The following is a 15,643-nucleotide window of genomic DNA, read 5'->3' as shown; positions in this document are numbered from 1 at the left end:
GAAAAGAGAAACGGCCGACCTATGCTCCGACTGACAGAAAGCGGTCTCCAGCAGAAAAGTCGATATCTCAATTGCGAGTCCGCGCGCGCGCTATCGCACGTTAATGAATTTCCAGCGGGGCCGCCTAATATTACGAAATTAGTTCGGAGCTCGTTTCGTCCATTTGGCTCCTGACGTAGCAAGAAGAAGTCGGAACCGTATATTTCCGAGGATCATAAATCATGAAAAATAGGCGCAGGAAAGATCGCCGGCAAAAAAAAATCGAACGACGCGACAGGAAGAGGAAAGGTGGATATCAGATTAAGATTCTCCTCGTCCCCTTTCTCATGCCTTTCCCTCATTCCCTTTCTGTTCCCCTCCGTTCTGCAAGCCGACAGATGAATGTGGCCCTAAAGAATAATTAAAGCCCGAGCTAAGAAATTTGCGGCGCCGAGTGCTATTACGACGCGTGTGCATGGAGGAGGAGGAGGAGGGGAGGATTTGGCAAATCTTAATTAAAGTTTACGGCGCGCAATTTGGTTAGGTCGGATCATATTATCGTAGAGATTCTAATTATATCCATCTCTTCGGGATGACACCGTTTTCCACTTCGACTGATTCTGGATGTAATGTGAATTTCGGAGGCTTTAAAGAGTCCCGTTGATTTAATCTTAGAGAGAAAATCTTAATAGATTTATATTATAATTAAAATGTTATCGTCTATAGAATTAGGAAAATTTTTTGCAAGTACTTCCAAAATTAGGAACAAATGACTATTTATTAAAGATTGAGCGAAAATTAATTTTAGGTTTTACATATATCTTTAGAAATCAAAAATAAGTGCAAATATTTATATAATAATTGTAATGTTTGTTAAAATTGGAGAATATATCTCATGGTAAAAAAGATTTTCGTAACAATATATACGCGCCATCTGTCTACGAAGAGGTACACTAATTCGTTCACTTGACAGTAATGCCATCTAGTTATCTTCTTTTTTCCTATAAATGTAATCTATAAATTTTCATAAAATATCTACAAAATATGTCGAAATTTCATATATTTAAAGAAAAATATATTAAAAAAATATATATCTTCGCGACGAATTATTTTAATAATACCAAATGTTGGTAATATAGAAATCGTAATGATCATATCAACTGCTGGGCATTTACTGAACCTTGGTATAAAATTCTATCTATAAAAGAAATTTCTTTATAATTATATAAAATAATATTTTCTTAAGAAATTCTAAGAGTGTCTCTAAGAAATGTTAATCTTTATGAGATATATACATATCTATAAAAATATAAGATTTAAGTATTATTCCTCTTTATTTATTAGTAATGATTTTATTTTTAAGGTTTTATACTTAAATGTAATATATTGATCCTAATAGATCATGTAATTTTTTTCCGGGAAGTCTTTTTAAGCAAATTATCAACTATTATCATAACTACTATTCTTGACACGGATACTTTATCGACTGTACAAACATGCTCTTCTTATACCATTAATTGTCTGGACTAAATGTTACACAATTATTGTAAAACAATTACCTTTTTATACATATTTTTATGTCTTAAATAATTCCGGGATGAATGACATGAATGTATTAATAAATTAATACAAGTATTTTTTTATAAACAGCTTTTAAATAGAATACATAAAAGATTAATCGCGTGCAGTTATTATTTTTTTTAAATATACAATTTAGAAAAAATATCATAAATGTAGTGAGGAAAAAAATTTTTTTTCTTTAGAAGAATTAAGTTTGTTGATGGGACTACAAGGTTCTCTACAAAGTAAGAGAAGCATTGGCTTATCTTCAAGTGCCATCATCTTCCCACAGTTTTGGTGTTCCCTTTGGTCACAGAGTATTTTGGAACGTGATAAAATATTGCCGAATCCCTAATTACACGCTAATATATGAGACTGACGAAATAGCTTCTCTATAAATAAGAAAACAATCCCACGCAGGATCATTATCTTAACCCTTGAAATCTTTGTGAGATACATATGTCTTAACTATTTTGAAACATTATTACATTAACATATCACCTCCAAACAAAGCGGGTTTAAAAAATTTTGACTATTAGATGAAAAATTGATATATTATAACCTATTTATATGGAACATTTTCAAAAATTACTTATTTTGACCATAAATTTATGTCAATATTAAATAAATTACATCAATATAAAGAACATGCTAAGTTTTCTATTTCTTCCTATTTTAATTTATACAAGTTCTTTGAAGTTTATAATTAATTCTTTCTTTATAATTAATTCTTTCTTATCGAAAATGTCGAGGCAGATCATTATTTATGGCGACTTTTCAATTCTCAACATAACACCTAACTAAGACCTAAAGTAAAATTCTATTAAAATATAGCCCACTCTTGGAATTAACAGATGTAAACAATTTTGTTACTCATTTGTTTGTTCGAAGTTTAGTTCTTGGTAACTGAGAGTCGAAAACTAATTGTTCGCTTACCGTGACATTTGACACGGAGCAGAGGAGCAGTGCGTCATAATTTCGACAGGGTGGTTTCACTGTCAGTATCGGGGCTCTCGGGTAACGGAGTTAAAACGCAAACAAAACAATACATTTTTCCCGGGCAACAGAAGGAGGAGAAGGAGATCCTCACGGCCCTTCCCGACTCCGCGACTTCGTCGAGTCGAAACTAACATAATCCAGACGCGCTTCTAGAGGCGCCCGGAACCCTTGACGTCCGTGGCTGGAATTCGAAAAATCGCCCCCTCGAAACTCGAACTCGGCGCGCAGTGTGCCTATCTCTCTCCTCCCGTGTCTCGTTGCCACAGCTTTTACAACTTTCACAGAAGTATAGTATTTTTATTATCCCATAAATCCCGCAGAGGTTGCTATTCTGTTCGAAATCAATAGCACTTGTAGACCAATGATATAATACTACAGTACCAATGATATAATAACACAGTCATGATTGATTATCACTTTTTTATAACAAACTTTTTTATATCAATTTATACGTATATCATTATATTATGCGTATATAATTATATACTATTACAAATGTTGTACTGAATTTAAAATCGATCCAAATATAGTAAACTGCTTCAACCAATGAATAAAACTTTACTAGGTTCTTGTCCAGTCCCCTACACAATACTTTTATTTAATAAGAATACATTACTAGACAATAACTGTGCAAACTGCTAATATTTCTATCAGTGTATCACATAATTAATAATATAAGATAATAAGGTATAGAGTATAGGCTACAGGGTGTGTGTATCATAAGTCGCGAAGTCGTCTTGTTGACTGACGCGATTCTTATTAATGCGTTGTGTTAGTCACGCGTGTAATTATATACATGCACAAGCGAGGCTGAGCGCGTGCTGGGACATACGCTGGGTTTCGTGCGTGGTAGGCGCCAAAAGATAGCAAAGGCGGTCGGGCGCCTTCTTAACTGTGGGAAAGAAGCGCCAGCGTCTGGAGAGTCCTGTCGAGGCGCCGCGTTTATGGATTTTTTAACTAACTTTCACTTGTTTTTAGTATACCGATAGATAACGTTGTTTCTCGGTAAGATATGCGACAAGTGTTTGCGGGAATTTAAAGCTCTCGCGGCGCACACGTCTAGTCGTTTTGACAAGATGATATACCGTTAATTATCAAGTTTTAGCTCACGTTTCTTGTAGGCTTTACCTCGACGGTCGAAATTTTGATACTACTTTGACGCTCTGAAGGATATTTTGCGCCTACTTAGACGGTTTATAGCCTAGGTAAGATCTACTTTAACGATATTGATACTCGTTAACTTCTCTTTTGAACCTTTGACTCTACCTTGTTAAAATTTTGACGCTACTTTGACGCTCTTAAAAATAGTTTGAGTCTACTTAGTAATCTACCTAGGTAAAACCTATTTTGTTTGATAATCAATCTAGGTGAAACCTATTTTGACAATACTGACTCATTTCCGAGTTGAAATTTTGACTCTATGTTGAACCTTGAATTCTACACCACAGTAAGAGCTAAGATAGCAAAGTAAGTTTAATTCTAATGATATCATTTACTCCTACTTTGACGTCTGAAATATATGCAACAAATAAATAGTATATTTTGTTTGCTATTTGACATTTTTATTTTGTTATTTATTAAATTTTTTAAATATTTCTATAAAATACATATATTCTATATAGGAGCTAAAGCTTCGCTAATAAAGGTTCGCAACTGAATCTACTTTGCTTCCTAAGATCCTACTATTATACAACCTACTTTAACGCTAAAAAAGCGAAAGCAGAAATTTCAAACATCATTAGGGTCAAAGTAGAAGTAAATTATATCATTAGAATTAAACCTACTTTGCTATCTTAGCTCCTACTGCGGTGTAGAATTCAAGGTTTAACATAGGATCAAAATTTCGACTCGGGATTATTCTCATCTTTTCCAATGACAGTTAAAGTTTGAAGTTTCTTGCAACCTTAATTTACGCAATTGATCCTATTTATTCAAATAAATCGACTAAACGGACTCAACCATTCATTTGTTAGATCAGTTAAAATTCAATTCAAAACGTTCCATTAAATGTTGTCACATGCATGTGATGAAGACAACAATAATAAGATTAAATATTTACATTTTCTATATTCTTGTTATGAAGATAATACATTTACGGCGATAAAAAATAACTGACTTTCGCTGAATGCAATGAAGTCAAAGACTCAAAAACTGGACCCGATTTTTTAACTGATCCAATATTAAAGATGATATTTTGAAAATTGATTGATCTTTATTAAGCACCGTTCAATCGCATCGAAATTCGAAGCGCATGACAGTTTAGTACAAGACAGTATAAACTTTGACAGTAAAGAGTTACTCTTAGATCGATCTCTAAACCGATATCGTCATCAACAAACCAATCAGTTAAATATCCAAGTGATAAGTAAGACGCTGCAAAATTGATGCACTTCAATTGCGCCGTGCTCTAAGTCGAGGTCACGGAAAGAGATCTCGGCACAATGTGGTGTCCAATTGCAAGGCGGGCCCGTTCATGTTGCCGCATAAAAGGGCCCTTTGTGCTGTCTTCTCGCGTCTAAATAACCGCGTGCAACCTCGAACGCCCTATTCGTGTACAGTTTATAGAAAAATCTTGCACGGTGGCGTATACGCTGTCGTGCTCGTGGGGGGTCGTATGCCGCCCATGGTGATCTGTCTGCGTTTTCGAAATCTGCTCTCTTTGCCGATATGGGCAAATACCACGCATCACTAGACAATAGACGCCGGCGAGCGTCGCGTACAAACGGAAACTGTAATGGGGCGGAAGGAAATCTCACAGGTGGAAGGAAGAAGCTAATGTGATTTTCGGCCCACTGCACAGCAAAAGCGAGTACTATGCCGCTAATGATATATTACCAGGGTTGAGAAAGTTACTTTTTAAAAGTAGCTAGTAACAGTTACAGTTCCCCTTGTTGAAAATGTAACTAGTTACAGTTATAAATTACTGGCCATGAAAAGTAACTCGTTACAGTTACAGTTACTCAAAAAGTAACGAGTCGTTACTTTTAAGTTACTTTCTTGAAATGATTGTAAATTATTATTGTAAATATAAAAACCTTACATTTTACTAAAATGTAAGAATTGAATTTTATAATTAATATCTATCACATTAATTAATCTACCTACTTAACAAATTTTAAATCTGTATTTAACATAGTAAAAATTTAATAATAGTCTTGTAGAGGTAAAAGAATTTAATCACATGCTCCATAAATACGTTGATAAATTTATTAAATTAATATACGGTTGCTATATAATTTTAATTTTATTTTACGTTTTCCAAGTAACTATTAAAGTACGTAAGTAAGTAAGTAAGTTTAACTGTTAAAAAAGTTACAAGTTACTAAAAATAAGTAACTAAGTTAAGTTACAGTTACCGAAAAAATGTAACTGTAACTTCGTTACAAGTAACGAGTTACTTCCCAATCCTGTACATTACCATATTTTCTTTGGACTTTGGACACATATTGTATCAAAATTAAGAATCAATCAATGAAGAAAGAGAGGGAGAGAGAAAGAAAGAGAAATCAAAGAGATTAGAAGTCCAGAAAGATAAGAATATAGGAGATATGTGATGAAAAAAGGCAGAGAGAAGAAGAATGAGAATAAAGGGAAAAAGAAATTTTGGAGTGTTTTGTGTGTTTTTTACTACTTATGCTTATTAATAATATTACACGTTATAATTAAAGTAAAAGCTACACAGCGCGTGTATAGTACGCGCTTGTATTATTTTAGTTAAAAAACAAATATAAAATTCAATTCAATTTAATTAATAAATTAATTTAATTTAAATAATTTTCGAATATATATATATTTTTTTTTGTTTGCTAAAGAAACGTAAGTCTTGTCTGACAAACCAAACAATTTCTTGACCACAATTTATAGTATTTATTTCTCTATATAATCACAGTTACAAATATCAAAGATTTTTCGGTGTAATAATCAGGCAAAATAATTTTTTAATATACTCTCCCAGCATATGCAAAATATTGAAAGAGAAATTGATTATTAGAAAGATAAGAAAGTTCGTTTCCATGCAATTTCACCGTCGGCAATCTTACCAAACTATTCGGCCGAACTATTCGTCATTATAAACTATAATGACTCATAAAAATCGTTGTGTTACATCAAAATTATATTAAAGTGTTCAATGTGTTCGCGAGTGTTTAACGCAGCATGCACATTCAAACTTGCAGTCTTACAGAGTCGCAGACGAGGACGTCGCTTACGTATACTTGTGAAGAGGTCAGTTCGACTCTGCGTTTCTGCGCTCGAGCGCATCGGCGACTTTTGTCGTTTTCTTACGAGTGGTCCAGACAATTGCGTGTATCTGGATGTCTAGACGGTCGGCGGTTTCACGTTTTCCGTTTGGGCAGAAATCGCGTAGATTGAAATCTTCTTTGCTTGAAGTGTCGATTGCCGACGGTGAGATTACTTGGGAACGAACTTTCCTGCCTTTCTAATAATCAATTTCTCTTTCAATATTTTGCATATGCTGGGAGAGTTGAAAAAATTGAAAAAATGGTTTTGCTTATTATACTGAAAAAAAATTTGATATTTGTAACTATGATTATATAGAGAAATAAATATTATAAATTGTGGTCAAGAAATTGTTTTACTAAATTCTACTATCATACACATATATTAATGAATAACTTTATATATGTTATTAATATTGTGTATATTATTACTATCTATTTTTCGTATTGAAACAACCAAAAAGTATAAAAAATAATTTTAAAATATAAAAATTTTTTTAAATATAAAAATAATTTTCGTTAGATCAACTCTCTTTCTCTTTCAAAATATACTCAAAGTATCTTCCTATATTTCATATATCTAAAAAATATCTGAAAGATTTATAAGAAATATTATACTCTCTATATGAGTTAGTTACAGAAAATGTTATACTCATTCTATATATGGCACAATAAGCAAATTAGGAACTGAAGGAAATAATATCAGTAAACCTCTTTCGTGATTCACATTTTTCTTTAGTTATTCATCGGCGAAATGCACAGCATAGGATGTCAATTATTTCAACTTTTTCACTTTAGAAATGAATTCTGTTGTATTTCAAGATCATATGTGGCCGCCAGACGATATAAGTATGCAGACTAACACCACTACGTGTTGCAGCCAGGAAGAACAGTGATGATTAAGCGGAGGAGAACGAGAGGGAGAATGTATTGCGCAAATGATCGTTTAATCGTTACTTTTAGAACCCGACTCGCAGCATGTCTGGATTGGTCGGGTTCTTCTCATATAGGCGGGTCTTTCGTACTCTCCTCCGCCTTACGTTGCTGGCTGTTATGGCTGTCGTGACGCAAAAAGATATTTTGCTGTCTTCTTGATCACATTCAGCCACTTTCGATGCCAATAATTATTATACGTCAAAGTCGTCGTCCCGTGTTTTTATCCGATTTCTCTCAGAGTAAGCCGTAAGTCAAAAGTTTTTCGACCATCCAAACGCGGCTCGACTAATTGATTCATGATCAATCTCGATTCAGAATCTTCTATGCAAATTTAGTATGTGCAATTTCGGTCTTTATCTGACATCTGCCCGTGAATATTTAGAAACATAAATTTAATAAAAAGCACTTTCTTGTATCTTTCACGCATAAAAAATTAAAATTATGATACATTACTTATTTGAAATATTCACATAGAAGCAAGTGAATAACGAGAAACTCTTGTATCGGTCTTTATTGTTCACAAATGCATTAGAAGATTTGCGCATTTAGAATTAATTGCTTGAGAAGTAATTTTGATGCATTACTTCATATGATGTTATGATAATTGACGAGTATGGATACCTTTCTATTTATATTCCACGAAGATCGCGATGCTCGAAATCACCGTGAAAACACGTGCGAGTGTTTCTACGTGGTGGTAAAAATCTTCAGTCGCACACCGACTCACCCTTACGCTCACAACGATGTATCGCCGTGACGTTCCAGTGCGACGGGACCAACACTTGACTCCCTTGCAAGACCAAGTCACATTATACGTCTGCCCTCCGACCCGACCACTCGACCGTGACCATCCCCCGAAAGAAGAATCGTCAGTAACGTCGATAAACGTCCGTGTGTTGTAATTCTGTGGATTTTGCAGTTTGCAAACTTATTTGCACTTGTTGTTGAACTTGTCACAGTGATGTGTATCTTTTGCTGTGCATCGTTACCGAGTTTGGGTGGTTAACAACATTGTGAGCTGTCGAGACTTCGTGAATTTGCAAATCTCTTCGCTGTCACGGGTATTCCTATTTGACAGTTGATAACTATTACAGTTGATGACTATTAATTTCCAATTGACAAGTTCACACGTCAAGCGTGCGAACTTTAGGCTTTTATATGAGCTTGTTGTCAAGTTCGATTCATCGAGACCGCAATCAAGATTTTTGTGGAAGTTCGTGATATAATTCATTAAATATTTATGGCGTTAGTTAAATCCGCGAGGGCTATTAACTCAATAATTTAGATTTTTGATCACTTGAATCAAGATTTGTAAAGACACCACGAGTGCAAAATAAAAGCGAATGTTCAGAACTCCTGTCACTGAATTTTGTCAATGAAGAAGATAATATCTCCTTAAGAAGAAGTGCAGAAGAAAATGTACTTGTCATTGAGAATCGATCAAGTATTTATATAGTGGACGTTCGGAACGTGACAGGAGACTCAATTGAGGACCGAAAAGAATGCTCTAGGATGTTGTCTTCCTCAATATCGACTCCATTCAGTGTTCGCGATATCCTCAACGAAGATCAGCAACTCGGCGTTATGGATTGCTACTCGCATCATCAAAACCCAACTCAGCAACAGCATGTACATCAAGATTATTATCCATACAACGCAGTGCCCGAAAACAATTGGGAAATTGATAAGTTTAAGGAGCAATCGATATCCAGCTACCAGCATTACCCGGATCTCAATCACGTTCACCAGTTGAGCCAGGTGGTGCCGCCTTATGAGGAGACTTCTATCACCGAGGACGGTAGGCGCTGATATCTGGCTAATTTTATTCAGAACTTAATCAATTTTTTACCATATGAATAATCAATAACGATCCTATGATGCAGAGTTATATAAAATTTTGCAAGTTGCTTCAGCAATCTCCACTAAATCGAAGTAATTTTAACCCGAAAATCTCTCCGTCTATTTTTGACGACTTGTCACAGCAGATAACATATCTTTCTCTAACGCAGCACAATGACCGCGTAATTTATAAAAAACGATTATTGTCAAAGGAAATAAGCTAAGTAAAGCCAAAGTATAATCTCGAAAGAAGCAAGTAGGCAACTTTTATACTAATCAAAAATTACCAAAATATAATAGCTATAATTACTTCTTACATGTTTTATACTGCTAAATTTTAACTATATCGATAAGACGGAATTATTGTGACAACTATTTTTAGGTAACATCGTTACATCTAGCAAGACAGAGCTGCGCAAAAGCCAGTCTGGCAAAAGAACGAAACGGAAGCCCCGAGTGTTATTCTCACAAGTAAGTTTAACTATTTGCACTCTGTAGATAATTATTGCAATATAATATGACATTTAAATGCGAGCATAATTACAGCTTGACCAGAGACTTTTGTGAGAAAAATTGTATTGAGATACAAGTTGTACAGTTATACAGTTCATAAATAAAATTTCGTTAAAATACTTCTGAGATATTTAAAGCGCTATCTTATCTTATCAGACACAGGTTTACGAGCTAGAGCAACGATTCAAGCAGCAAAGATACCTAAGCGCACCTGAGAGAGAGATGTTGGCCCAGACTCTGAAGCTGACTAGCACACAAGTGAAGATCTGGTTCCAGAATCGACGGTACAAGAACAAACGTGCTCGGATCGAAGACGCCGAGAAGCTACAAGCGCAAAACATGAAGAATCAACCCTTAAAGAAGATCGCCGTGCCGATTCTCATCAAGGACGGCAAGCCTAACGTGCAGGAGACTTACAACGGCCCTTACTGGACGAACGTCCGATCAGACTTGGCCGCCCCGATGCAGGCGGACTTCAGAACGAACGAGCTTCGTCCCAGTCCCGATTTCAGGTCTAACTCGACAAACGAGATGCGAATCGACTCCAGCATTAGTCCGGAGTACAAATCGGACTTGAACTCGGAAATGCCCGGCAGGTCGAGCTTAAACGATATAGTAGATAACAGACAGCACGTTCTAAGTTCGGAGTACAGAGGCAATTTCGCGACGGAAACTTCATCGAGCGTGCATGATTGCAATCGACTGATCAAAACGGAATACAAGACGTGCGTGAACACCAATGAGGCCACGCCGTTTCCAGATCTGAAGGGTGTCCCGTCCGACAGCAAACAGCTTATCAGCGATAGGCGAATGCCTATGGACGTCTCTAACAGTGAATATGGGTTCTCAAGTTACCTCGGCCCGCCTAATTACCAGATGCAGTATGTAAATTATATGGAACAGGTACCTATGGACCAGAATTTACAACGACTATGGTAAACGCGCCTTTACGAGAGAGGTTCAATTTGGATCAATTGTTGATAAGAACACATTGATAAAATCCTTACTTCACTTCTTCTAAATAAGATAAAAAACCCAATTATTGTCATCCCCCTTGTTCATTGGAACTCTAGAAGAATCTGGCTTTTCTTGCGACTAGTTGCGGTTAAACTTCTTGCCTGCACTTTATGATTCCAAAAGAGATCTTTACAACTAAAGCTGTGAACAGATGCCGTTGGTCGTAAGAAGAGTCAGGTTTTTCGAGAGTGCCAACAAGGCATTATAAGGGGGATGCCAATTAGGTGCCAATTACCGTAGCGTTGAATCGTTCTTGAAAAACTGTCACTGCAAATCCAAGTGTATTGTTTTCAAATACATAAACATGTAATTTAACTAAAGCTTTCGTTATATATGATTTCAAATGATAAGAAACATGTAGAAAGAAATTCAGTCAAAATAACACATTTGGATTTGTAGTGTTCACATTTGCCGATGAATGTTAAAATTTCACTACCAATCATGTGTGAGAGACTAGTATCGACAAGCAACCAGATCATTTTGATTCTGAACGGAATAAAATAGCGACTTTGTGACAGAGTAAGATAGTCTAAAGATACTTTAATTTTACCATTAAGTATTATGAACGGGCTACTTTATGCCCGATACACAATAAAGATAAGAGATACTCGTTAATCTCATATTTTACGTTTATTTAAAAAGGTATACATAAGTTATTCGATTTTAAACGCGCCGAGCGAAGAATCATCAACGAGTGATCAGCGAGAGAGAAATAATGTACCAAAGAAGTTAACCAAATATGTATTCTGTATATTTACATAAATTTCGACGACACGTAAACGATTAACTTTACGTTATAAGTACGCTACTTAGAGGGTAAGTTGACGATAGGATATTGGCAGCTGTTACTTTTTTTACTCGGCTAAGATTTTCCCTCCGAAGTGGCAACGCGTCATACAGAAGAGCGGAAGTCGCTCCAAGTGGTCTTTGCGGAAACACCGAGCGCTTTTCCGCCTCGTTAGGTATCCCGAGGAAGTTTTTTTTCTCGACTTTCAAGTGCAGACGCTAGTTGTGCAATAAATTAATTTCGTCGAGACGCCACTTCGCCAAGTGAGAACCGAAGTGTATGGTGCATTATTGTTGCCGACGTCAACGAGGAACGCTCGGTTTTCCATTAAACACACATCGAACATGAATATAAATATCGCGTTTCTCTTTAATATACGCATTTATTTTACTTTAGAATCGCTCCGACCTTGGATATGAATCTTTCCGTGTTATACACGTAGGATTAATCTGTGACAGAATAAACAAATTTACGAGAATTAAGGTCGTCAATCAATCAGAACGCGTATCACTTGCAGGGCGTTTTCTTTCTTTGCCAGGGAAGATCCATGCGGACGCTCGGCGTATTTACGATCGATATCGATTTTAGAATATCGAGAGGAAATCGAATCCAGCTCAGACATCCGTTGGAAGTTCGCGGTCCGATACAGAAATATGGCGAAATGATATTTATAAATAGGTAAGTTCTGACAGCTTGAGCGAAGCCATGGGTGCCTTTTAGGTTATCGCGCGAACACGACGGGTCATCTGGCAGTCAAGTGCTGCCCACATAGACGATTTACATCAGTGTAATCGTGTTCATGGTGCTACTGGTGCTATAAAGGGTCATGGGAACAAGCTGATAAAAATGTCACTGTTCATTTTATAAGACTCACGTGGCTGCGTCCTGTCTACCTAAGACTCGCGAAGAACCTCGATCTGTCATAGCAACAGACAAATCTTACAAGCATGCATCGCCAAAAATTAGCGATACACTTTGAAATAAAGACTCTACGTAATTACAATAAACATAAGTACCATCAAAACTAGAAGAGAAGATAGTATCGTCAAATTAGAAGGTCTTTATTGTCAGAACTTACGCAGTACAAAATGTACTCGATGTTTGATCTGTTGAACCTCCTATCAGTAAAATCGTTTCCATTTAGAAATTAATACCTTAAATATGAACATATTACACGACACATGGTTAAGAATGTAGATTGATTGATGCAATCGATATCTCGTGCTATAGCTATGTCGCGACATATCGTTTCTTTAAAAGAATAAAAATTTGCATGTTACTGAAAACGAAAACCTAGGATGTAAACGCGTGAAATTGGCCCTCTCATTTCAGTAAAATCCATCTTAGACCGTATTAATAATCGTTACTGGGAACTTGTCTCGTGTGAGATATTCAGATTTGAACTTAAAGTTAAATTACAATTTTTCAGCTGATATACGTGATATTATTTTTGCAATCACAATTTTACTGAAAACTTTTCATCTAATTTTAAATTTAAATATGAATATTTTATGTAAGGCAAGTTTCATATAACTATTATTAACACGTTTGCTACCAGCGTTACACATATATGACGCACCAACCTTTCACTGCAAGTTTATCTTGACTCAAAATTTTCAATTTTATTTTACATGTTTTTGCTATCACGTATGCACGTCACATATGTATGACGACATTTTTCTTTGTTCATCTGCAAATATACAAGCCAAATCCGTTTTACATAACTACATGAAACAAATGTAACGTAGTCTGCGAACTAAATTCAAGGACTAGATGGATTAACCCTTTTAACGTCGAGCGCATGTCTCTCGTGTTTTTCACACTTAAAACGCGTGTCAATATATCATTTTCTTTAAAAGAAAGGGAACATATTATAAAAAAAAAAAAACAAGAGAGAGAAGAGGAAGTTTGATAAATTTTTAACACAAAAATGGACATAAACGAAAATAATTAATAAATTAATTTGTCAGCGAATCCCACGTAACTGTTACGTCAGACGCACTGAACAAGAATTCTATTAATCTTCAATGACTAAATGGATCAACCCTTTCAACGTCGGACGCGTCTTTCGCGTTTTTCACACTTAAAACGCACGTCGATGCATCACTCTACGTGCATCGTATATCTCTATGTCATCTCTAATCATTATAGGTCCATTACGATATCATGTATTCAGATAATCAATCATGAAACGCTCAACATAGAAACTCGATCCTATTTGCTTGTAAGCCGAAGGGGGACCGCGAAGTCCCGAGGGAGAAAGCACGCGACGCTGTGTAAATAGACAAGCATATGCATAAAAGGGCCAGTGTCCACAAATCGAATGACTTTAATTATAGACGAGGTCGTTTTTTTTATTTATTTCGTTTTTAATATTGAGTTAACTAATCTTCTTACGGTCAGATTCTTCTGGAATAATTGAATAACACGAATATGAAGCTACTTGTTGCACTTTATTAATAGAATTCGTCGTTGTAATAAATAATATAAATATTACAACATAAGAATCAAATGTATAATATATTGTACATTTGATTCCTTTTTTATTTGTATTAAAGTGTAACGTTTCATTTTTCACATAAACTACTAATTATAATATTCAGATTAGAGAATCCACCTCGATTTACCCTCGACATTTTATAAATTATTTTATGCTATTTTATCTTCTTAATTATTCAGATTCTCCAATCCTGCATATGTGTTTATATTAGAACACTAAAATATTTTCAATAATTAAATAAAACGCCTATAAAAGTTCAACAGATGTTTTAATGCAATAATACTAATATATTCGATATCTTTTTGCTTGCAACTTCTATGATAAACGTTTTATGTATTTATTATTGTAAAACTTAAGTTACCACTGAGGAGGGTCTGTAAAGTTAGACCGAAATGCGTATGGTCCTTTTTTAATAAAATATCCTCTCAAATAAGAGAGATATGTCATTAAAGTATATTAATATTATTGCACTGATCTGTTGCTTGAACTCTTATAGGCTCTTTATTTATTATTGCTTGGTTTTCAAAAAGAGTTCTATTTTATATTGTTTAAAATATTTTCATTAAGACCACTCATAATAATATAGTTTTTCAAAGATAAATATCTAAAAAAAATAGTAATTAAAATTTTATATTATATTTTTGGTTTTAACTATACTTTTAGTTTTTCTAACAGGAAAATGGTAGTAGATATATGCATAATAAGGTTATTATCATTAACGTTATAGTAGAATTTAATTAAATATAGTTTTCTTGACACCATAATAGTACTTATTTCTCTACGTGTGATTAATAATTACAAATATTCACAAATATTTCGACAAACATTTTTTTCTTACTATATATATCGTCCTATCCTGACTTTATTATTAATTTAAAAACGTATACAAAATGACACTTAGAAATTTACGCGTATACAAAATATATATTATTAAATTAAGGAAATAATAAGTATATACTTGGGAACTTCCTCTTGAAAATCACATAATTATAAGCGATTCACATACATGTTAAAAATCAAAATATTTGGTAATCAAAACGCAGCCTGTTTTATCAACGTACGTTAAGTTGTAACCGTTCGTTGCTTGGACCATAGATCACATAGCGGACGTTAAAGGGATGCTGGAGTGGACGACAAACTTGCTAAGCATCGATATTGTAGAGACGATCGTCAAAAAGTAGAAAACGTAACTTTATTTACCGATGTTACTAATTTTATATATATATATATATATATATATATATATATATATATATATATATATATATAGAGAGA

The 15,643-nt window shown here is 34.7% G+C and overlaps 1 protein-coding gene across 1 annotated transcript; it reads left to right on the top strand.

Annotated features, from left to right (window-relative positions):
• Positions 1-8,394: 8,394 nt before the first annotated feature.
• LOC116848369 (homeobox protein Nkx-2.5-like) lies at positions 8,395-12,346 on the top strand. Its single transcript, XM_032824362.1, has 3 exons — positions 8,395-9,510; positions 9,934-10,022; positions 10,221-12,346. The coding sequence occupies exons 1-3, from the start codon at positions 9,225-9,227 to the stop codon at positions 11,001-11,003; spliced, it is 1,158 nt and encodes a 385-aa protein (XP_032680253.1). The 5' UTR covers positions 8,395-9,224; the 3' UTR covers positions 11,004-12,346.
• The last annotated feature ends 3,297 nt before the right edge of the window (positions 12,347-15,643 follow it).

This window comes from Odontomachus brunneus, unplaced genomic scaffold (genome assembly GCF_010583005.1).
Source record: "Odontomachus brunneus isolate Ranch 3 - 2012 unplaced genomic scaffold, Obru_v1 Obru_scaffold_093, whole genome shotgun sequence".
Taxonomy (NCBI): Eukaryota; Metazoa; Arthropoda; class Insecta; order Hymenoptera; family Formicidae; genus Odontomachus; species Odontomachus brunneus.
The sequence above is the reverse complement of the archived record's forward strand: the minus strand, read 5'-3'. Positions and strand labels throughout refer to the sequence as shown.